General features: G+C 40.2%; 3 protein-coding genes and 1 long non-coding RNA gene across 14 annotated transcripts in view; 2 read left to right on the top strand and 2 right to left on the bottom strand.

Moving 5' to 3' along the window:
- The window catches only part of PTAR1 (protein prenyltransferase alpha subunit repeat containing 1), a 63,743-nt gene extending 62,652 nt beyond the window's left edge, over positions 1-1,091 (bottom strand). For both annotated transcript variants that reach the window (XM_042850606.2, XM_042850607.2), the window contains exon 1: positions 952-1,091. In XM_042850606.2, the coding sequence (XP_042706540.1) occupies positions 952-1,037 (86 nt within the window). In that variant the 5' untranslated portion in view covers positions 1,038-1,091. The remainder of the gene's footprint in view (positions 1-951) is intronic.
- Positions 1,043-16,941, top strand: LOC101940834 (uncharacterized). 9 transcript variants are annotated; one of them, XR_010588632.1, is made up of 14 exons: positions 1,043-1,177; positions 3,016-3,092; positions 4,520-4,752; positions 4,861-4,989; positions 6,626-6,712; positions 7,129-7,420; positions 8,388-8,670; positions 8,831-9,067; positions 12,856-12,932; positions 13,657-13,761; positions 13,856-14,067; positions 14,404-14,568; positions 15,500-15,759; positions 16,270-16,681. XR_010588632.1 is itself a non-coding variant. In XM_065549384.1 (13 exons), exons 3-13 carry the CDS (start codon positions 4,526-4,528, stop codon positions 15,621-15,623), a joined length of 1,938 nt encoding a protein of 645 aa, XP_065405456.1. In that variant the 5' UTR covers positions 1,043-1,177; positions 3,016-3,092; positions 4,520-4,525; the 3' UTR covers positions 15,624-16,136. The 9 variants fall into 9 exon arrangements, 2 of the variants coding, with proteins under 2 accessions (XP_065405456.1, XP_065405457.1); XR_010588634.1 differs by lacking the exon at positions 1,043-1,177 and adding an exon at positions 1,334-1,457; XR_010588633.1 differs by lacking the exon at positions 1,043-1,177 and adding an exon at positions 1,457-1,601 and having other exon boundaries at positions 16,270-16,941.
- On the bottom strand, positions 14,404-22,699 carry LOC122173743 (uncharacterized). The gene is made up of 3 exons (XR_006174488.2): positions 22,388-22,699; positions 19,517-19,899; positions 14,404-18,398 (listed from the first exon to the last, which is right to left on the bottom strand). It is a non-coding gene; the product is annotated as an uncharacterized LOC122173743 (long non-coding RNA).
- Positions 22,651-24,289, top strand: part of CFAP95 (cilia and flagella associated protein 95) — a 50,295-nt gene continuing 48,656 nt past the window's right edge. The window contains exon 1 of one of the 2 annotated variants that reach the window (XM_065549387.1): positions 22,651-23,449. In XM_065549387.1, coding sequence (XP_065405459.1) covers positions 23,427-23,449 — 23 coding nt within the window. In that variant the 5' untranslated portion in view covers positions 22,651-23,426. The remainder of the gene's footprint in view (positions 23,450-24,289) is intronic. The other variant, XM_005297776.4, reaches the window with a different exon arrangement.

A 24,289-nucleotide genomic window follows, 5' to 3' on the forward strand; every position in this document is an offset into this window, starting at 1 on the left:
ATCTCCATTCAGTGAAAGACTTTTCTCCTCTTAATACACAAATAAATTCTCCCATATTGTGTTTACAAATAATGTGCAGTACTGGGGTGAAACAGTCCAACAGACCTTGTAAATCCAACAGATTAAAAAACAACAGTGGAAAGATCTATGATTTTTATATGGTGCCTATCATCATGGTATGTAAGAGCCACACACAATCCCAGAACAAAGAGATAATTCTCTACTATCCAAGGTAAGCAAATAAATAAAAATCAAAAAGCATAAATAGTGACGCAAAAAATTAAATATTTATAATTTGTCCTGTTTCAGTAATCAGAGATGTTTTTAATAACTGAGTTTAGGAAAGCCATCAGAATAATAACCCTTTAACCTTACCGACCTCAGGTATGTCGAAACTGATGCCATAAGCCAAGTTTACATGACTGCGAAAGAAGTTAACCTAATTAAGGCCGGCGCCTCGGGGAGTCAACAGATCCAGAGGCCAGCCACAGCTGACTTCATCTGTGCGACCTTGGGCGAGACAGGGACTACTAGAGTCGGGTCCTTACCCCTCTGGAGCCCACTTTCCCCAGCTGCCGTGCTCGGATCACCTCCCTGGCAGGGGTGGGGAGAGGAGTCAGCAAGGGTGTCCGTGAAGCCCTCAGCGCCCCTCGCTGAGAAGATGCTGGAGCAGGGAAAGTCTCACCGGCTGGTTTGTCCCAGCCAGGGGTGCTCGTCCCACGCCGGGGCGAGGGGGCTGGCGAGAGGGGCGGCTCACCCCACCTTTGCTGAGGGCGCTGTCCCCGGCCGGGGAGGCAGCGGCCCCAGAGTTGAGGATACTGCTGCCCCTGCCCCGCACGGGACAAGCGGAGACTAAGTCGGCGCCGGCGTCTCCGCTTAGCCCCTGGGAAGCTGGAGCCCGGCAGCCGCCCCTCTCCCCCGCAGCCCGGCGAGTCCCCAAGCCGCACTCACATGTGGGGGTTCCGCTTGAAGGCGTTGTTAAGGTCCTTCACCACCCGCTGCACCAGCACCGCCACCTCCTCCGGGGACTCGGCCATCTTCGGCCCCCGCCACCGAGCGAGGCTGGGCTAAAGCGCTTCCGGGTCGGCGGCCCAGCGAGGAGGAACGAACCGCTCCCTGGCAACGGCGGCCACCCGGGCCGGGCGGCGGGACAGGCAGGCTCGCCGCGCTCAGCCAGGTTACCCCCCTCCGCCCTTCTCCCCCGCGCGCCGTCGCCTCCGCGCTCCAACGGCCGTAATCAGAGCAACCAGGCTTTAAAAGAGCCGCGGAACCGCCTGGGCTCTTCTGCCAACCTCCTGAGCCTGCGGGCCTCCCCCGGGTGTGCCTAGCGTGTCTGGGGTGGAGCTCGCCCTTGCACCAGCCTGACACTGCAACCGCACAGACAAGGGCATGTGGCGGCTTGACGCGGGGATCCGGAGGAGACGGTTACCTGAGAGGATGCGGCCTTATAGTAGCTTGTACAGACAATTTAAAACCAAATCCCATGTGTCCTCCGAAGGAGGGGTGCGGCGCACCCTGCAGCCCTTGCGCTGCAAACATCTATGTGCTTATGTTTGCAAGCATGAGTAGTCCCATTTAAATCAGTGGGCTAGCTCGCGTGGGTAAGGTTAATGAGCACAAACATAAGCGTTTGCAGCAGGCCCCCCGACTCTTGTAACGCTTGCTTCGTGCGTGCTGGTTTTTGTTTCACACGCAGGCTTGTGATTTTGGGTCTTCTTTCCCAAGCTGTTTAAAGGAGATTCGGGGGGAATCATAGCTATATAAACATTGGTTTCAGAGTAGCAGCCGTGTTAGTCTGTATCCGCAAAAAGAACAGGAGTACTTGTGGCACCTTAGAGACTAACAAATTTATTAGAGCATAAGCTTTCGTGGACTACAGCCCACTTCTTCGGATGCATACGAAGAAGTGGGTTGTAGTCCACGAAAGCTTATGCTCTAATAAATTTGTTAGTCTCTAAGGTGCCACAAGTACTCCTGTTCTTTATATAAACATCTTCATAGCTAAAGTGAGACCCCTCTGAAAATGCCCTTACAATTAGTTCAAAATATGACTTGGCTGGTCTGCCTATTTTGCTGACTTTAAATGGTCCTGATGATGCTTCTAGTTGAGAGTTCTTTTAAATAGCTACTCAGTGGTTCTCAAACACTGGGTCAGGACCCAAAAGTGGGTCACCACCTGGTTTTAATGGGGTCGCCAGGGCTGGCATTAGACTTGCTGCGACTGAAGCCCAGCCCCACCACTGCGGGCTAAAGCCCGTGGCGAGGTTCAGGTTACAGGTTCCCCCACCTGGAACTGATGATCAGGCTTTGGCTTTCGGCTCAGGCAGGCTCAGGCTTTGGTCCTGTTCTCCCGCTCCCCTTGGGTCATGTAGTAATTTTTGTTGTCAGAAGGAGGTTGCGGTGCAATGATGTTTGAGAACCCCTGAGCTAGGTAAATCTGCCACTTTAAAATCTTACTTAGGGTACCAAATAGATCAAATAATGTTTGTAATCTTTCAATTTTTTTTAAAGTTTGACGATGAAGTTTATTTTCCTATATTATTCTTAACTTGGAAAATATGAAACATTTTATTGGGATGTAATAGAAACAAACGAGTGCCTTTTGTTTACTTCTCTGTGGGCTATAGTGAGAGAAATGATTGGATTGCGGATCACGTGATTTTGTGTCAACAGCTTATATTGGCATCACAATGATATTTACTCAAGGAAGGAATTCATTGGTTGCAGTAGTAAAATATAATGAAAATACTAGCAGTTTTATGAAAAAAGAGAAAACCTGATAATTTTTACAGGTTAGAATCTTAATATATTTTGCTATGGCAGACATCACCAGAAGGCAACATTACTGTTGGACCTGTTCTGTGCATGACAGACTCAGAATTTAAACTCTCTTCTTGCTCACCCTGTCCATTAAATATTAGAGGGGTGGGATTTTTGATGGGGTTTTATCTCCGTTCTTTTAAAAAAAATTGTACTTTAAAAATATTTTATGCCTTTTTTTTTTTTCTGTTCAAGGTATGGTGTAAATAACACTAAGCATTACTTTACCTGTGGTCATTTTGCATGCAGCTCCCATACAATCCATCTTCTCTGTAAGTACAATGTTGAAAAATATTATAAATTTCATGCATGAAAGTGATGTTGAATACCTAAAACATTATAATAAAACATATCCTAAACCTAAGCCCACATTTTTAAAAATGTCTCAAAAATATAAACCATTATCCAAAACACAAACCAGAAAAACCAGTTTGGTATACATAAGTAAAAAATATTATCACAAAACAGCCAAATAGTGTGAGTTCTGGGATTCTTAATAAGTAGTCACAGACAAACTTTCTTTACTCCAAGATTCTCATTGGCAAAAACAATTTCCGTAGGCAAACAAAAACCACCCAATAAACAAGCAAACCTACACTACCACAGGCCTACCAGATGTCATGTTTCAGCCTACTTTTTATTGCCTCTCAAAAAATCTTAGGCTTAAGTGTTGTCATTGTCTGAATTTGAGAATATGTCATTAATATTAATATAAAAGGCATATACATTTGCTTTTTAATATGGTTCATTTTCACCTCCTAGTTATTTATCTTCTCGTTGCCTTGAGCTGTGTTACATTCCAAGCCATCCTTCTGCTGCAGGATGCAAGTAACTCATTGTATTTAGAGTTATTCAGATCCTGAGAGAGAACATTTGGGCCCTGGTATGGTAGCACTTGAATGAGTTTCACACTTGATATACAATGTTGACTGCATTGTCCACTTGGAGTTGAGATCACTTGTGACTAAATTTAATTTCCTTCCTTTTCTGCTGGTGTTCAATGGCCAGTCCAGTTGCTCACTCAAGTCAGTAACTCATACAGGTCATGCATACACACAGACACTAGCATGATGGGCTACCCTATTTTGGAACTCCAAAAATATTCTTAAATGCCAGGACCTGATCCTGCAAACACACACTTAAAGTTAAGCATGTGTGAATAATCCCATTGACTTCAAGTTAAAGTTAAACAAGTGCATAAGTATTTACAGGACAGAGGCATTAGGTATAATGTGCACATAAGAACTTTTAGCACAACTTAATATGCTTTACATTCAAATCTTTGGTTACTGTTGTTTTAAAATAATTAACTGTTTTTTCCCTTCCCTTCAGTTCTTTAATTTGACATACAAACGAGCAACAGTCATGTTAATGTGCACTTGCTCATTTATATGTAAAACTAGCAATTTATACATTTGTTATTCTAATATCCAATCTAATACCTAAAACATAAGGGCTAAACTGTGCCCTCCAATATACATGTATATCTCCCATGGACTTCAGAAGGGGTTATGCTCACTTATCCGAGGGTAAAACTTGGCTATAAATGAAGATTTTAACCTTAACACTACACCACAAACCTATTGTATTTTGTTGTCATTTTCCAAAAATTATAACTTACTACTCTTATGTAGTCTGTAATGACTAAAATTGAATGTTATTATTAAATTAAACTTTAGTCCGCTTTATCATTTGAAAGCTTGCAATGTCGTCGTCATCATCCTCTTCATCCTCACCGTCACCACCACCAAGGCGACCTGGTAGACCCACCATATATTCCCCATTAGAGAAAAAGAGGAGGAGAAAGAGTCTAGAGAGAAAAAGGGCTCAATCAAGGATATGTATAAGAGAACAGATAGGAAGATGGATGTCACTTAGGGAAACACTTAATGTCTTCTCACATGCTGAAGTTGCCAAGTTTTTGCTGGACTTGTAAGTAATTCAAATGTCCTATATATTAAATATCATTATCTAAAGAGAAATATGAATTTTATTCTGATTGGTTTCTTTTTGATACTTTCATCTTATTTTGTATTATAGATATGACAATTATGAAAACCGAGATGCGTGCAAGGAATCAAAAGTGAAAATACAGGAAGCGGATGGAAACTCAACATTAAATGCAGAAGAGGATGTGCCAGAGACCTCTTTAACAGCAGGCACTGAAAGGTGACTTAAAATATTTTTTTAATTTTTTTCTGTTTTTTTCCATTAAATTGTGTAAAAATAAAAAACAGTTGTCAGTGAAATAACTCCCATTCATGTGATCATTCTTCTAGGCCACGGGTTCCCAAACTTGGTTTGGGGCTTGTTCAGGGTAAGCCCCTGGTGGGCCGCGAGACCCTTTGTTTACCTGAGCGTCCGCAGGTACGGCCGCTCACAGCTCCCAGTGGCTGCGGTTCGCTGTTCCTGGCCAATGGGAGCTGCAGGAAGCAATGTCCTGGCTTGCACTGCTTCCCGTAGCTCCCATTGGCCGGGACTGGTGAACATCAGCCACTGGGAACTGCGAGCAGCTGTACCTGTGGATGCTCAGGTAAACAAAGTGTCTCACAGCCCATCAGGGGCTTACCCTGAACAAGCCCTGAACCAAGTTTGGGAACCCCTGCTCTAGGCCATAGTGCCACCTCTCTTATGGGGCTGCTCTATTGTGGGCCAAAGCTAGGTTGATGTATGTGTGAGTGGTTGGAATTAGGATCTTAGTCCTGCAAGACACTGAGCAAACTAAGTTGTACGATGAGTCCTGTCAATTTCCTTGTAAGTTGAGGGAGCTCAGCAGCTTGCAAGTCTGAGTCCCTAATTTGTACTAATGCAGCCTGTGGATAAAGATTTATACAGCACTGTGAAGATACAAATAATTCCATAAGTACTGAACATTAGAGTCCTTTTTCTTCTCTCCCACATCTCTAATCTCTCCGTAACTCTCCCTTCTCCATCATCTCCCTAGCAAAATGTCACAGAAGGCCACCAGGCCTGCCTGGAATTCCATCCTTGATCTTAGATAATTAGTCCATTCTGCTGTGTCTTCCCAGAAAGTAGAGATTGCTCCATCCTTTGCAGTCAGGCCTCAACTCAGTAGGACATTTTGCATGAGAAGGACTTTGCCTTCTATGACTCATGTAATTCTGGATAATGTGATATTAGTCCTGCCTTAGCACCGGGGGATGGGCAAGATGACCTCTTATGGTGCCTTCCAGACCTACATTTCTATGATTATATTAGGAATTTTACATAATATTTTACAAATTTAAGTTAACTGTATGGAAGTCCATAAATATTCTATATGCTAATTTTAATTTTCAAATAAGACAATGAAATTTAAAGGAGAGGTTATAAGTACACTGGGCAATAGCACATTTACATTCAGCGCAAAAGAGATCAGAATAAATAGTTATGTTGTCCAATTAATGGATTATAATTTACTCACTTTTCAGTGATTGACCCTCCTATCCTTAAAAGTATTTATGAACGGGACCTCTTTTGTGCATTAACTTACTGTGTACAGTTCTTTTGTCCAAAACTTTAAAATCATGTGTGAATTCACTATGGAAATGTCTATACTAAAAGTTCAGTGTTGTACAATTTGCATTGCAGAGGTCCAGTGTTTCCCATCTGAAGGCATGGTGGGTTTTTTGGATGGTTTGCTTTATATATAATGAGATGATGTAAGTAGCTGAGAAATTTGCATCTTGATTATATGGTATATCCATGGTTTGCTACAGGGTGAAGAACCTCAGGAACATAGAATTTTATTTCCAAAGATACACTACATTAAATGTTGCTTCTTTTGGCTACATTTATTTAACAGATTGCTATGTGAAGATTTAGAGGATGAATCTACAGACAGTTCAGGGGAAGAGTGTACTATTGATAATGAATATGACCTTTCTAAAAGGTAAGTAGTATTTTAAGATACTACATTGTTGCTATATTTGGTATAACAGTGTATTAAAACTGGAAGTACTAAATAAATCAGTCATATATACTATTTACCATCCATCTAAGTTGTTTGCTTAATTGTAAATGTTACACTGCTTGTTAGTGACTTAGACTGGTCTGACTCATAATAATTTTCGCTTTCTAATTCTCATGCACTGAAGCTCTGCAGGGTAGTGTTTTAATCTGTTCCTATTTAAATTAAAAAAACTAATTCATATAAGGCTTTCTAAAATCTTTTTTTCCCTTCTATATTTACCTTTTTTAAAAAACAGCAACACCTGAACCCAAATTTTTTCAGGGTCTAAATTACTCAGTGTGTCTTAATTCATGTGTTATATTTATAATGCATTCTAATTGTCTCTATTTGTTTAGTTTTTCTTCAGTTAAACACTTGAAAAATGTGTCTATAGCAGAGGATATATTGGGTATAACAGATGAATGTGATGATGGGTCACAAGGTGACTTTATAGAAACCTTTGAGGAGACAACTCGTGATATGACTTTGGATGACACCCAGGATATTTCTCATGAAAAAATTCACATTGTTTACGAACGATGCCTTCTTCAACTAGCCAAAAAAATTGTTATACCAAAATGTATGTTTTGTGCTGGTGAAGTTGATATTTCTGTACAGCCTGTTTCCTCCTGTGTGCATTTGATATGGGTGAGTAATATACCTTGTAAATGTGTCTCTCTCTCTCTCTCTCTCTCTCGCTAACTAATTCTCAATATGTTAATAGTAGTTTAATTTTCTATGGTCCTGATCCTGCAATCAGATCAACATGTGCAGAGCCCTGTGGAGTTTCACTGACTTAAATGAAACCCCATGCCTCCTGCACAGTATCCCTTTGAAATTAATTACTTCCACAAAGGTCAGCTCACGTGGGTCTAATTGCAGGAGTGAGACCTCGGTGTTTATTTTTAATATCCTCGGGCCTGTTTCTGCATATCCTAATTTAGTCAATAGTTCTCACTTGCTCAAGTAATCATGTTGAGCCCAATGGAATTACTCAGATGAGTAAGGACTACTTACGTGAGTAAAGATGTGCAGGATAAGTCTCTAGGTTTTCTGATGTGAGCTTTTCTATGTCTTTTATTTTATCACATATCATATCCTGTCATTGAGTGGACATACTTAAATAGGGTCCAAAATGTATATATTGTAAAGTCAAGCTTTCAAAAAACTGAAGACCAATAAAAAATATTTCCAGAAGAAAAAAAATGAAATAAGCAAATATTGTTCCTGCAGTCTCTTTGAAACCCTGGTGTTGCAACACTAAGAACTGGAAAGTGAAGGTGACTGTTTACAAGAAGCTAAATGAATTCATTGATTTTTTTTTTCCATTGTTCCAGTTGAGAGACATGTAAACAGTAAATAAAAAGCATAAATAGTAATGAGTTCAACGGATTTCTAAAATTCTTTCATTTTTAAGGAGTTGATAGTAATATATGTAAGCTACTTGGTTATCAGTGTGTTGTTGTTTTTTTAATTAAAATTGCTCCTTAAAACTATCCATAAAATTCTAGATCTAATTTTTAGTTTTATGGCTTGTTAAAATGCAAACAATAAGTACACGGCCTCACTTATTTCTTTTTGTTTTATTCTTTTGCTTAATATTCAACACGTCTAGAAATGTAGTGCAGGACATATAGCATTTGAATGGTCTTCTCAACCCTTGGTAAAAGGACAGACGCATGCAGGAGACCTTGCTTTATCTGCTGCAATCATACTGTCAGGAAACAATTTTGGAAAAATTTCACAAATGGCAAACTTTATGAAGTTGACATTCGTAAGTGCAAGTACATTCTTCAGAATGCAACGTCACTTTATTGTTCCAACTATAGAATCCTTCTGGTGTCGTATGAAGCAACACATTTTGGAGGAATTACATGGGAAGGAAGTAGTCATTATGGGTAAATAAAGCATTACAAAACTTAATTGTTTTTTGGATACCTCATCCAAATTTGTTCCTTGATTTTTTTAAAAAATATTCTTACTACATTTATTAAAATAGGTAACCTCGATTTTATTTCTCTCAGAATAAAACTTTTCTATTTAATTCTTAATGTGCAGGAGATGGACGCATGGATGGCCCTGGCCACTCTGCACAGTATTGTGTATACTCATTCATGGATTTAGAAACTAAACAAATTTTAGCTATTGAAATAGTGGATAAACGCAAAACGCAACTGAACTCCCCATTTATGGAGAAGGAAGCCTTTCGAAGAGGATTACAAAAGTTGTTGGATGAACAGCTAATGGTCAAAGAAGTGGTTACTGATTCACACACTCAAATCTCTGCTTTGATAAGTAATTATCACTCTTAACTTTTTACTAAGGCTCTACAAAACTCTGTAAGTTCAAGGCATACTGTTAGATAGTTTAGGCCCAACATTTGACTTCCCTGAAAAATCATCTTTGAAAATATCCATTGGATTTTCAGTTTGTATTTTTAAAAAGAAATCCATTATACCAATCTCTGAAGAATTAAAACTGTGGTTCCATTTTTTGTGTGACTAACGCAAAAAGAATGTTTACTAATGTTGCTGTCCACTATTGGCTTCCAGTCGTTTACTACCTGGAGGTCAAATTTCTTCCCTCAGAACTGGGAGTGCAACTCCCAGTGATGTCAGTTGGAATTGCCCATAGCTATCTGAAGAGAGAGTTTGGTTCTAGCAGCCCAGATTTTGCTTTAACAAATAAGTAATTATTACTCGCACAAGTAGTCCCATTGACTTCCATAAAACTGAAAGGATTTCCAGCATTTGGACTTAACACTGTTCAGAAAGCACTGCTGAACTAATCAGTGATACTAGCGCATAAACAAGGAAATAAATAAAAAACAGCATTTTAATGTCAGTCTCTTAAATATACAAGGTAGGAAGAATCAATATTTGCCAGATAGGAAGGACATAATCAGTAAGGAAAGACACTTCACTTTCAAGTTTCTAAAAAGGTTTTGCTGGAGCTGGTTGAAAAATGAGGAGGCTTTCTATAGAAACTTTTGATTTTTGGCAGAAATTCAAAAATTAAAAATGCTGCTGCACTGTCTCATGAGAGCTGTAGTTTGGGCTCCTCAAGTTCTCATTCTCCTCTATATACCCATAGTCAGACCATTTCATCATCATCATGGTGTACTGAGGTCTTCCTACTTGGAGAGAAAAAGTGGGTGTATTGTATCATAGGAGTCTCTGGCCATGGTGCATTGTGTGGTCTGGCTGAAAGTGTGGCCCATACAAGAGAATAGGGACATGAGGCAACCAAAGTACATCTCCAAGGAGGTACTGTAGGAGCATTCCTAAATCAAGATATTTTGGTTTTCAGCTGAAAAATTGAAATTTTCTGTGAGGAAAAAAAATTAGTCAAAAATACAATTTGCTGTTGAAAAACATTTTTAACAGAAATTTTTCAACCAGTTTTAAAACTCTGTAGTTGACCGTGTACTTTTAAGGCTTACCTCTGTATTACTTTTCTACTATATTACTTTAATTATGTAATTGGAATTTCAGCTTAGTCAGATAACACAAAGTACTGTATAATGTATTTCAAGCCATACATAAGGGTCAAAATTAGGGCTGTCGATTTAATTGCAGTTAACTCACGCGATTAACTAAAAAAAAGTTAATTGTGATTAATCGCAGTTTTAATCGCACTATTAAACAATAGAATGTTTAATAGATTATAATTAAACAATTAACATTTATTAAATATTTTGGAAGTTTTTCTACATTTTTCAAATATTTGATTTACATTTAGAACACAGAATACAAAAGGTATAGTGCTCACTTTATATAATTATTTTTATTACAAATATTTGCACTGTAAAAATGATAAAAGAAATAGTATTTTTCAATTCACTTCTTATAAGTACCATAGTGCAATCTCTATTGCGAAAGTGCAATTTACAAATGTAGATTTTTTTTGGTTACATAACTGCACTCAAAAACAAAACAATGTAAAACTTTAAAGCCTACAAGTCCACTCATTCCTACTTCTTGTTCAGCCACTCACTAAGACAAACAAGTTTGTTTACATTTACGGGAGCTAATGCTGCCCGCTTCTTATTTACAATGTCACCTGAAAATGAGAACAAGCGTTCGCATGGCACTGTTGTAGCCGGCATTGCTAGGTATTTACATGCCAGATATGCTAAACATTTGTATGCCTCTTCATGCTTCCGCCACTATACCAGAGGACATGCTTCCATGCCGATGTCGCTCGGTTTAAAAAAAAAATGCATTAATTAAATTTGTGACTGAACTCCTTGGGGGAGAATAGTGTGTCTCCTGCTCTGTTTTACCTACATTCTGCCATATATTTTGTGTTATGGCAGTCTTGGATGACGACCCCGCACATGTTGTTCAATTTAAGAACACTTTCACTGCAGATTTGACAAAATGCAAAGAAGGTACCAATGTGAGATTTCTCAAGATAGCTACAGCACTTGATCCAAGGTATAAGAATCTGAAGTGCCTTCCAAAATCTGAGAGGGGTGAGGTGTGGAGCATGTTTTCTGAAATCTTAAAAGAGCAACACCAGTGCAGAAATTGCAGAACCCGAACCACCAAAAAAGAAAATCAACCTTTTGTTGGTGGCATCTGACTCAGATGATGAAAATGAACATGTGTCAGTCCGCACTGCTTTGGATTGTTATTGAGCAGAACCCCTCATCAGCATGGAAGAATGTATTCTGGAATGGTGGTTGAAGCATGAAGGGACATATGAATCTTTACAGCATCTGGTACGTAAATGTCTTGCGATGCTGGCTACAACAGTGCCATGCGAACGCCTGTTCTCACTTTCAAGTGCCATTGTAAACAAGCGGGCAGCATTATCTCCTGCAAATGTAAACAAACTTCTTTGTCTGAGCAATTGGCTGAACAAAGAAGTAGGACTGATTGAACTTGTAGGCTCTAAAGTTTAACATTGTTTTATTTTTGAGTGCAGTTATTTTTTTGTACATAATTCTACATTTGTAAGTTCAACTTTCATGAAGGGAGATTGCACTACAGTACTTGTATGAGGTGAACTAAAAATACTATTTTTTTCTTTTTTACAGTGCAAATATTTGTAATAAAAAATAAAGTGAGCAATGTACACTTTGTATTCTGTATTGTAATTGAAATCAGTATATTTGAAAATGTAGAAAACATCCAAAAAAATTTAAATAAATGGTATTCTATTATTGTTTAACAGTGATTAATCATGATTAATTTTTTATAATCACTTGACAGCCCTAGTCAAAATCTATCCAATGGTTCTGATGATGTAAATCTTGAAAAAATATCTTTAAATGGTTTGTAGATGTTATCAGAATCCCCAAGTGGAATAATAGGTCTAACTTTTTTCTGTCAATATGCCTACACTGCCCAAAAAAAAAAAAGTGTTTTTGTTAGCTAACTCAGGTTAAAATAGCAGTGAAGGCACAGCAGCTTGGCTTTTTAATTTGGATTAGAAGCTTAAATTCAAACTCAGGCTCCCCTAGAGACTTGAACTTAAGCTATTAAAAAGTCATGTCTTCACTGCTGTTAGAACCCAAATTAATATTGCACTTTTTTTTTTTCAGAGTAGACATATCTTACATTTTTTGGGTACAGTGTCTAATGTGGGTGGAAATCAGTGATACCTCTAAAAATCACTAGAAGTGCTGAATCATGATAGAGTACTGATGCTTGTAAGTTGCAGGAGCTGTTATGTATAATTATGTAAACAATATACAATAACTGTCCTTTTTACAATTAAATTTTCATATTGCTGTCCAAAAAGGACTGAAAACTAAATTGTATTTGCTTTTATTTTAACTGGCATTATAAAATGTACTTTTAAAAAATTATATACTTCTCTGCTATCAGACATTTGTATTCAGCAGGCTTCCGTGCTTAACATTGTGTATTATCTAGGTGTGTTAAACTGCTGTAGTGATCACTGAGCTTTAAATTAGTCATGTTTTATATGCTCTGCCAATGTGCATTTGGGGAAAATTATGATAAATGAATTTGGAAAAAATAAAATGTTTAATTTTACACAGGTGCTATGAATAAACTGAACAGCAATGAAACATTAATCTAATTATTATGTTTGGGTTTTTTTATCCACAGCAAAGAAATTTCCCTGTGTAATCCATTCATATGACATATGGGGTGGTGCCAAAAATCTTGGAAATAAATTAATTGAGGTAACATTTCTCTGAGTACAGAATAACTATATATTTTGTAGCTACTTGTAATGGTATAATAAAATTGATCACAGTACATTCATAACACAATATTTGGCTTAATATCTCAGGGGATTGATAATAAGATATAGAGTCTTTAACAGGTTCAAATCCAGCCCAAGTCAGTAGTTATAGAACGCTATCACTAATGGATATGTGTCAGCTCTGTGAAATATCTATGATGATCTCAGTTAATTTCTATGGGGCAGATCCTCAGTTGGTGTAACTTGTCATAGCTCTATTGACTTTAAGTACGACTGAAGTAATTGGAGCTATGGCAATTTACATCAACTTAGGATCTGCCTCTCATTGTCCATAGCAGAAAAAACACCATGATTGATCCTAAGTGGCCTCCATTTTCGCAGTCTCAGTATACAGGCAAAGAATGAATGGCTTGGAGATGAAGTAATCTCTATCATTAGAGGTGTTTTTTTCTACATTGGGCACATCAGTTGGGCAATGTGGGAAAGCTTATATTTTCAATATCTGTGCTGTGCTATTATTATGATAGTTTATATTATGGTATTGGCCAGAATTTGGAGGTGCTGTACAGAATACAGGAAGAGACACACTCTCTGCCTACAGAAAGTGTTTACTATATATAATTTCAGTAGATAAGTAGAGGACACACACACACAGGCACGCCATTTTGTTTTTAATAGTTATGCATGCCTTTATTTTTCAGGCTAGCAGACAGAAAGATTGTCGCCGTCTTTTACAGTGGTGTTCAGATATTGTCAATTATTTCTGGTTTTGCTGCAAGGAAGCAAATTCATATGAAAAATTTATTGTAAGTTGTAATTTAGAGTTAAGTTGTATTATTCCAATACAATATTTTACTGCAGTGAATTACATTTTATTATCATGGTTTCTTAACATTGTAGGGAATGTGGTGTGGCTTAGTTCATCATGTGGTCAATGAACATCAGTGGGCTAGTGGAAACGGCATCATTGAGGGACGGTGCAAACATGGTCCTCAAATGGATGAAAGAGAAAAGGAATGGCTAGAAAAGGGAAGCAAACCTCACACTGAAATGTGCAGAATAATTTTGGATAAAAAGTTTCTGAGAAACATCCCATACTTTCTACAGTTTAGGTATAACTAATTTGAATTGTGGATGTTAGGCTGTCTTTGTTTCCTCCAAGTTATTCTCTTCCCTTCCTACTAAAAATGAATATAGACTGTGTGCCAAAAAAGGTAGTTTTGCATATATACTAAATCATTCAAACTCTCATTTAGTAGTAATAAACCATGTAACACAGTTGAAGCTAAGTGAATTTTAAATGTAACAATTGTAATTTAAAAGGAAAAGTTACTTGCTAATAAAAAGTCTTTCTACACTTCATTAATATTTATGTGCTAGTTATATAGTGTGTTCCTGATAATGTTAAAGATGTTTCTGAAAAACAAATCATATTTATTTTTATAAAGATCCACATTTGATCTGGAACAGTTTCAGCAGCATGTGCATATGTATGCTCCCAAAAGATTTGAATACACCTATCCAGTGTACAGAGCAAGATGTTTTTTGGCTGCTATTGATTACAATATGCATTTGAACCGGCAAACCATGCACAATCAACAGAATCAGTTAATGTAAGTCTGTCACTGCACTAATCTATTGTTTCTTTTTTTAGTCAATAGTTGCAGTTAATTATCATTTGCTCTAAGAAATGAGCTTGTATTATTACCTACAGCATTACACACATACTATTGACCACATTTCTTGCTGAGTTCAGGGGAATTATGTCAGAAGAGAATTTGGCTTTTTCTTATGTTAATACAAAGTTCAGGATTCTACATAATTTGCATGAGAGAGAGAACACACAGCTAGAGATGATTCAGCACTTGGACAAGTATGCTCAAAAAGTGCATGGTTCAGCCACAGTCTCAGCCTGTAGTAGCTAGTATGAACCTATGATGCTCACTAAGAAGCTACAAAGAAGTAGTAAATGCAACCAGTTGCTTTTCCACGTTCCTCACATGGTGTCTTTGTCGGTCAATTTTATGCTGTGTTTGGATCCCCTGCTCACCTCAATCACTCCTTTACTCAATAATTGCTCAGCTGCAGCATAGAGAACCTTTATTACGTTTGACTCTGCAGAATGTCCTAAAGTTAGTCTCAGAAAAGTCACTGCACATAGGGCTCGCTGAGTATGTGAGCATGAATACGAGGAGAGGGGGAATGGAGTATATGTAAATATTCTGTCTTGTATCACTTAATGTCAGTCTTTTCCTCAGTGTAAATTTGTGAAGCTCCATTGACTTCAATTGTAAACAGAAGACTAGAGACTAATTACATTTTTTTAAGGCTTTTAGGGGCTGATCTTGTAGCCCTTTTACTACACAAATTTCCCCACAGAAGTTAGTGTGTGAGTAGAGTTTGCAGGACTGAGGCCTTTAATTTATACATACTGATGGATGAAACCATGTATTTCTATAATTATCTTGTATGTGATGTTTATTAAATTCAGCATTTTTTCTCCTAATAAAACATTTCCCCCCCCCCTTTTTATTTTTATAATAGATACCGTAGAATTTACCATAGGAAATCTGGGAGATGGACCTTGGTACCCAAGAAAGAAAATAAGCATTATGTATATACTGATGACATAATGGAGGAGATATTTCAACGCTGTTTGGGGATGTAGCAAGAGGTCCTGAAGGCTAAACCTCTGAAACCAAATATTTCAAGACTGATTGCAAAATGAATTATACTAATTAGCCTTCTTTCACAATTAAAAAAAAAAAACTTCTTCAGGCTTATATTTATTGGAATTACCTATGGTAATGCTTGATTATTTAGGTTATATTTAGGATATAGTTATTTAACGTTTTATTCTTGGGGAGGGGAAAGTGAACTATTTGTATTGGTATTAATATGCATTTCTGGTGGGGTTGGTTAAATAGTCAAGTTATAATAACTTGCTAACGTTTTAATTGTGTGCCTGTGTGTATATACGTACACACACACACACAATAACTTCTTAATTTTGGGAACAACGTTTCTCAAAGACTAAAACTACTTTTTGATAAAAGTGATACGCACAATGTTTATGTATGATAAATTGTTTTCAGTATGAGTTATATAATGTCATAGATTACAAACTTTTGTGTTTATTTGAAATAATCAGTGTCATTAAATAAAAGGATACTGTTAGGTCTGTTGGGCCCAAATTTCATTTACTTTAACATTGTAATAATTTGATAATGACTGTATGAATTTACATAGTGGTTTTCATCTTTGCATTGTTTTACTAATATGTAATTAATCCTTACAATTCCTTTGTGGTTTAGGTGTTATTCTACTGGTGGGAAGCTGAGAAAGGAGTTAAGTGACTTGTCCAAGGTCACAGAGGGACTTGGTGTCAGAACTGAAGCAGTCTGGAATTTATTCCTTTTCTCTAATGTGGCAGTTTCTCAAGATTTAAATTCTCTGTTTTAAGTACTTCATTTTGTATGTCTCTCTAAAAATATGTGATCTGCCTCTGTACATAGATGACATTAATTTTATCATAATGTGATTTATTTAAGTTTTTAAAATTACTCATGCAGGGCATGAGGGAGAGGTGCTCAGGTAGCACATTTCTCATTTTGATTTTTCTATGAGCTAGTGCCGCACTAATATGAGGGTGACCCCTTTCATAAATTTTAGTACATGTACACATATAAACTTTTCATATTTTCTGTATATGAAATATTTTCTTTCCAGTTGGGTTTTGAGTCTATGATTGCGTGGTCAGCCTAGAAAGGGTGTGTTTGTTGGGCTTAACTGGGGCCCATGTGAGCTTTGGAATGTCGTGTTTGGCAGGGCTGTGGCAATTTGAGAGATCTGTACAAATAAGTATCCTCAAGACTTTAGAGTAACCAAAAAACCACCTTGGGGAACTGAATGTCTTTTCTTTCTTTTTTACCTCCCTTTAACTAATATTTTAATCTACCTGAGTCCTCTTGGTACCATGCCAGAAATCCTGTATGAAAGTATTATTTAACACAAATTATTTTAAAATTAAGTCCATGGAAATGTTAATATTTACAGTGGGGATAGTTAATTGATAGAATCATAAAAATTAAAAAGCCCCACTCCTGCAGTTCACTTTGCAAGGGTACTCTGCTATGTCCATGGGTTTCAAAACTGTGAATATGATGGTAAAGATTGACATCCTTGCTCTGTATTTTCAGAGGCACAAGTACCAATGTGCGGTTTGAACAACTGCTGCTATTCTTTATCCCATTTTTAAAAGTTTAATTTTGGTTATTTTTCTATCCAACAACAATTTAGTAACAAAGGTGACACAGTTGCTCCAGACACTTTTGTTGTACTGTATTATTGCTGTGTACTCTTATTTTCTCTTAGTTACATATAGTACATATTATACTAAGTGCTGAGTATTAGGGCCCGTCTATCCTACAAAGTTAAGTTGACAGAAGGCAGGTACATTGAACTAACTATAGAGGTGTACACACTGCAATGTTCCTCCTGCCAACTGAACTCTCCTGCTCCACCAACCTAATAAAATCACCTCACCACAAGGTATGGTGCTTAGGGCGATGTAGGTAGAGCGACGCAGTGTCAGTGTAGTGAAGTGGTGGATCTGCTCGGTTTTCGGAGAGAGGAGTCTGTGCTGTCAGAGCTTTGCTCTAGCTGCAGGAACTTTGATACCATGCTTGTGGCATGGAGGAGAAGGGGTATGATAGGGACACGCAACAGTGCCATGCAAAGATCAAGGAGCTGAGGCACACGTACCAGAAGGCAAGGGAGGGGTGAGGCAGGCTCTGGGCAGCGCTTACCTGGGTGCTCCCTGGAAGCAGTGACGTCCCCCTTGCTCAGCTGCTAGGTGGAGGCGTGGCCAGGCAGCTCTGCACACTGCCTCCACCCAGGGCATTGGTTGGGAGGCAGTCAATGGGAGCTGTGGGGGCGGTATGGTGCTAGGTAGGGAGCCTGCCGGACCCACTACACACAACCCAACTCCAGCGGGGGAGCTGGGCCACTGCCCACCTGCCTCCAGCACCCATGGGGCCCCCCAGCAGCCTCCTCCCAAGTTTTAGTCACGGGTATTTTTAGTAAAAGTCATGGACATGTCACTGGCTGTGAATTTTTGTTTACTGTCTGTGACTTATTAAAATTACCTGTGACTAAAACGTAGCCTTGTTCATTGTGCTTCGATGCTGCAGAAAGGCATGAGGTAATGCTCTGCTTTTTTAATCAGGGTAGAAGAAGGATTGAAATAACCAACACAGGTACAGTTTGCATCGGCTTCTTATTCCCCTGTTTAGCTAGGCAGAGGGGGCCCTGAGGAAAAGTTTGTTTATGAACACTGGGATGTTCCAGGAATCCTCCATAGAGATCTCTAGGAAACTTTCCTGGAGGTATTCTGCAATCCTCTGCTGAAGGTTTCTTGGGAGGGCTGCCTTGTTTCTTCCCCCTGTGGTAGGAAACTTTGCTGTGTCAATCGGCAATTACTTCTACAGGCACCATAGCAGCACATAGGCGAGCCGCATATGGACCCACTCTTCAGCCTGACCATTCAGGAGCTTCACCTTGCATGCTGGTTACCCTCAGGAGCAAGATATCACCTGCTATCACTCCCGCTGGTGGAAAGTGGTGCCAGTATTCAGAATAGTAACCCTGGGTGCTTGTAGTGATATCCCTCTGAAAACCCCCACACCCATTGTCCCATCTTGTCCCCACTTCCCCCCACAGGCCAAACTCCTGAGGCTCCTGCTGTGCAGTGTGCCTGCCAAGGGATAGTGAGAAAGTTGTATTTCTAGCTTGTTTGGCTCAAGGGTGTGAGTGCACTCACAATAATGCCTCTGTCTATTGTTTTGTTAGCATGGGCAGGTGTGTGGCGAGTTTTGTATCTCATCAACCCCTTCGATTCAAGGGGGGGGATGAGGTTAACCCCGTCTCCCTGCATCCACGTCGGTTCTACTACCTCCCCAGTAGTCAGAGCTGTATGGCCCAATGGCCAGAGTCCCTCTAAATCCTCTTCCCCTGGTGGGATAGTGGGGGCCTAGGCCGGAGTCTCTATAGTGCGCTCCTAAAGCAGTGTGGCCCAATGGCCAGAGTGTCTCTAAACTCTCTTCCCCTGATGGGATAATGCAGCCTAGCAGATGGAGTCCCTATAGTGAGCTCCTAAAGCAGCATGGCCCAATGGCTGGAGTCTCTATAAATTCTCTTCCCTCCCGGGGATCACACGGCCTTGCGGCCGGAGTCCAAATAATGTGCTCCTAAAGCAGCATGGCCCAATGGCCGAAGTCTCTAAACTCTCTTCCCCTCATAGGATAGTGCGGCCCAGCGGCCAGAGTTCATCTATCTCCTTGAGGTAAAAGAGGGGTCGGTGAACTATGTTGTCACCAAAAAGGGAGGAGGGTTTAGAGACGCCCAGTAGGGGAGCCCAGGCCCACCCGCCTTTACCGGGCTCCAACCCAAGGCCTGGTCAGTGACAGCATGATCCGCCACGGGTCAGCGGGGAAACCTACTACAACACACTTCCCTCAGAGTGGTGGGAGATACCACTCCCTTCCCTGGGTCACTTCCTACCGGTTCTCCAAATGTAGCAGTCCCCGTGGCATCAGGGTCTCCAGGTTCTTCAGCACCCGGCACTCCCTGGGGTTCCAACAGCTGCTGGCCTCCGGTCCCAGTCCCTGGCTCCTCAGCTCTCTCCGGTAAGAGTCGCAACTGCTCCTGGGCTGGAGCCTCCACTGGGCATCCTCCTTCCTCAGCCACCAGCCCTGACTGAGCAGCTCTGCAGGCTTTTATACTTGACTCCCGGTTGGCGCATGCCCAGCAGAGCCTCAGGTGCATGGCTTCTTCTGTCAGCAGGGAAGGGTTAACCCTCTTGGTCCTAGTGCGGGGCCAGTCTACCCCGTCACATGGTGTGCCCTTGAGGGTCTCCTCCTGCACACCAGCTTGAGTGGCTCCATCTGATATGGAGACAAAATAAGAGGAGTAAAGAAGACATGTTTCGGGAGTTGCTACAATGCTCGGGTGCTTCAGATTGCGAGCAGAGATCATGGAGAGAGGCTATCAATGAAAAACTGCAAACGGACAGTCAGGATAGGAAATGGGCAGAAGCAGAAGATAAAGCTGCTCAGGGAGCAAACAGACATGTTGAGATCCCTGATTGAACTTCAGGCAGAACACCTCTATGCTCATTTCCCCTTGCAGCCCTTAAAGAACTGCCTTCCATGCTGCCCCCCCAGCCACACACATTCCTCGCTGTACACCTGGATGGAGTTGTTTCGCAATGACTGCTGGACATACACCCAGCTGTGAGAGCCTCAATGGCAAATGTGCTCTTGATTTTCATGTTCCTTCCAAAAGATAGAAATGTTAGCATCGTCATCCCATACCTGCATAATGATACGATCCCACCACTCAGTGCTTGTTTCTCGCGCCCAGAACCAACAGTCCACCAGCCAACAGCAATCTTGAATTGTTTCTGACCATGGCACACAGCAGGCCAGACACCACAGTGTCATCATCAGATTTACAGTTCATGAAATACTGCAGGATCAGCTGCGTTGTGTTCATAACGCTCATCACAACACTGGAGAGCAGTGCAGGATCCATGCTTTTTGACAGGGATGGCAGGTGCACAGTTTACAGGGTCGGTTGAAAAGTGGCATAAAATGTACTAGGAAGCCCATGGAATGATGGGATGGAGAAAACTGCATCATGGAATGCTGAGCCCTCTCCCATGAGGCACTGCAAACCCTTCGCAGAACACCCAGCAGCAGATGGTGGCAAGTTGCACAGTGGGATAGCTATGCAAGAGCACCTACTGTGGACGCACTCCACCATCCTAGGAGCATTGTGTGGATGTGCAACAGTGGTTTAATTACAGTGGTAGATGAACATTGATATAACTTGAGTAAACTTAACTTTGTAGTGTAGACATAGCCTTAGAGAACACCAACATCAATTAAAGGCTTAATTGTAATTTGTAAAGAGAAGTAAATTGGCAGCTGACTTTAGTCATCCATAAACATTTACAGACATGCTGAAAAGGAAGAAGTGAATGGCAGTTTAATACACACTTTTCAGCTGTTCAATGGGGCAAACTAAAAGTTAATTAACTTAGTCTGCAACATGTTTAAATATTTAAAGTGCAGCTCTAATCTGAAAAGTGAATGAAAATGGAAGCATCTTACTCAACAGATCTGCTCCCTGAATGCATTCAGGGTTTTATTTGACCACTTTAATGACAAAAAGTAAGTTTCTGCTACATTTTTATTCCCATTATTCCAGCAGAGCCAACATAACTAAGAAGGTAAAAGAGTTTGAACTAGGTTTCTCTTCCTTCTTGACAATAGAATTCTGTGCCAAGTTCCAGTCTGTTATACCAGTGCTACCCTATTAGTGACAATGTAGTTAATTTACTGGTGAAATAAATGGGTTTGCACAGGTGTTGCATTTGCAATATTTTGGCCTATAGAATCCTCATTACAGGTGCTGATGCACAAAGGGTAGAGTGACTCTCATTTGCAGGGCCAATAGTTAGAAAAAACACTTTTTTTAAAAAAGCTTGTAAACAGAACATATTTAATGTGGAAATAATGGAGACAAAATTGGTATGGAACCCCTTAATGTCACTTTTTACCAACACTTTTCAGAATAAAACCATGCTTTATATAGAGAAGGAAATTAGAGCAAAGCATTTTATCTCCAAAGATTTGGACAATATATTAAAAAAAAAAAACTGCAAAAAAGTGAAGTGATACCAGTAATAGCAGAAACAGAAATAACATGATATTGTTAGGTAAGGTTACTATTTTATCATCTGAATCCTGTTACGTAAATGAATGTTTACACTCTCCTTGGAATAATGCTGGTTTCACAGATTTATTACAAGGAGGTCTTGATGGCATAGAAAGTAAGTAGAACTATGTATACTATTTTGGATTTATTTGCTGAAGGTAACTTTAAATCATCTGATGAGCTAAAATTATAATCACGATACTTATGCACCTGCTTGTCCAAATGGAGTGAAGATTTAAAATATCAATAAAAAAAGTCCTAAACTATTTAAACTACTTATGAGAGTCAGGTCCAATCTTGCAAATCTTTAGGGTGAAATCCTGACCCCACTGAAGTCAGTGGGAGTTCTGCCATTGACCTTAATGGGACCAGGATTTCACCTTTAACTTCTAAGGCCATCTGTATAGCTGGATGGCCCCTCTTGTGACCATAACAGGAGCAAAAAAAAAATTATTTATTCAGTGCTCTGTGTGTGCAAAATTGTTTCTGACACACCCTGCCTGTCTGGTCTCCAGAGCAGGAATACTGTTAACTTAGATTGTAAACTCTTTGGGGCAGGGCCTGTTTGTACAGGAATTAACACAGTGGGGGCACTGGTCCATGACTGGGTCAGGTGGCTGCTACCAGACAACATAGTTAATGATGAGATACCTGCCTGGCCCCCTTGGGAGCTGGAAGTCATCACAGCACTATTTGTTTCTCTCTTTGTTGCCTCTTGTGCCCTCCAGACTCGGCAGATGGGAGAGGTTAGGCCGGGAGGTGCTGCGGTAAATGGGGGAGAGGGTTCAACTCCCTCAGCCCCTTTTAAAACAAAGTCATGTTGTTTATCACCGGTTTAATAGATGTCCGTCTTTACTGGACTACATTTCCCATCATGCAATGCGCCGCATTGATCCGTTGTTCGCTCGGGGGCCATAGCCTTATAGTCCCGGCCGAAGCGCGGAAGCTCTCTTCGCTCCACCCCCTTCCTCGCAGCGTCTCTCGTTACCAAGGGGATTAGGCGGCGCCTGCGTAGGAATGTCTCTGATTGTACCTGAGAGACTTGGGGCTTCAAGAACTAGCATCTTTTAGGGACTATTTTTGTGCTGCGAGGGAGAGCTGGGCGCAGCGTTATCCCAGGGGGTTGGGAGCAAGGAGGCTTCTGTGGGGAAGTGGGGCTGAGCTGCTGGAGGGGCCTAGCCCGTGTGTGTGAACGGGAGAGAGGGGAGGCTGAGTGCTTAGGTCTGGGGGGTCAGTACAGTGCAGCAAGTCCTACAGCTCCAGAGAAACCCACCTGAGGATGGACATAGGACCCCCAGATGTGCTGGAGCGCAAGGGGGCTTTGACTCTGCGCTCGCATTGTGTGCAATATGGGAGACCCACCCTAATGTACCGCTGGTAAGAGGGCACCACTGTTGGTATCCCTGGGTCTGTGAACATATGTGGTACTCAGCAAAATGCCTAGGGAAAAAGACATCCACTCTTCTCTTGTGTACTGCATACCTCCTAGAGATGTGTGTTATGTAGGGTGACCAGAGGGCAAGTGTGAAAAATTGGGACAGGGTGTGGGCGGTAGTAGGAGCCTATATAAGAAAAAGCTCCCAAAATCGGGACTGTCCCTATGAAATTGGGACATCTGGTCACCCTAGTGTTATGTTATGCTATATATAGGATACCCTTGCAAAAAGTCACTCCTCTGGCTTTTTAGATTATGGTGAGCTTTGGCGAAGGAAGGTGAGTAGATTTTGGCCTGGTCTGCACACAGTGTTTGTACTATGGTTGGGTTTGTTTGTTCCTTTTGTTAAAATAGTTATAACTGGTAAGGCATTGAGCATGGAGGAATTATATTGGTATAAAGGAGCCTTAAAGATAAAGCAATACAACTGTTGTATGTAGACCGTTGTTCCTTTGTGCCCAAGCTGGTAAATTTTCATGTTTTTTCTTGTTTTCTGATTTTTGTTGTTAAAAAGTGGATCTTTTTAGGAGCAATTGGCTTTTTAAAAAAATAGTACTCTAGAATATTGCAGTATTTGAATTTATACTCTTAAAAATAGCTATATCCAAAATCCTGTGCTGTTAAGGCCAAACTCTCAGTAAGCATAGGGGATATTTTAGGACCTAGTAGCTCACCATTTAAATAACTACAGAAATCTAAGGACGGTATAGATCTGGTTCAATGGTGCATAGAGGGGGTGGAATAAACCCTGTGAATGCCTAAGTAGAGGAGAAATAGAAGCAAGATGCATATAGGATCCCTCAGAACTAATTTGTGTAAGATTCCTCTCTTCATCCTGGCTTTCTCACAATAATGACCAGCTCCCCAAAATGAGTAATTAATACACTAGTGATGATGCAAGGAAGAAGAAGGGGAGGAATATGAGGACCCCCAAAATGGGGAAAGAATCAAACTTCAAATGTGTTCAGATTACTAGTATTTTTGAAATGGGCTTAGATATGTGTCCATGATGAGTGGGTTGTAAATACCTAAATAGATCTCTAGAGAGCGCTAACAATTATGGGCTATATTCTGTCTAGCCCTTAAAGAGGTGTAGCAATTTGCACTCTCCCGTATGT

Source organism: Chrysemys picta, chromosome 6, assembly GCF_011386835.1.
Source record: "Chrysemys picta bellii isolate R12L10 chromosome 6, ASM1138683v2, whole genome shotgun sequence".
NCBI classification, from domain to species: Eukaryota; Metazoa; Chordata; order Testudines; family Emydidae; genus Chrysemys; species Chrysemys picta.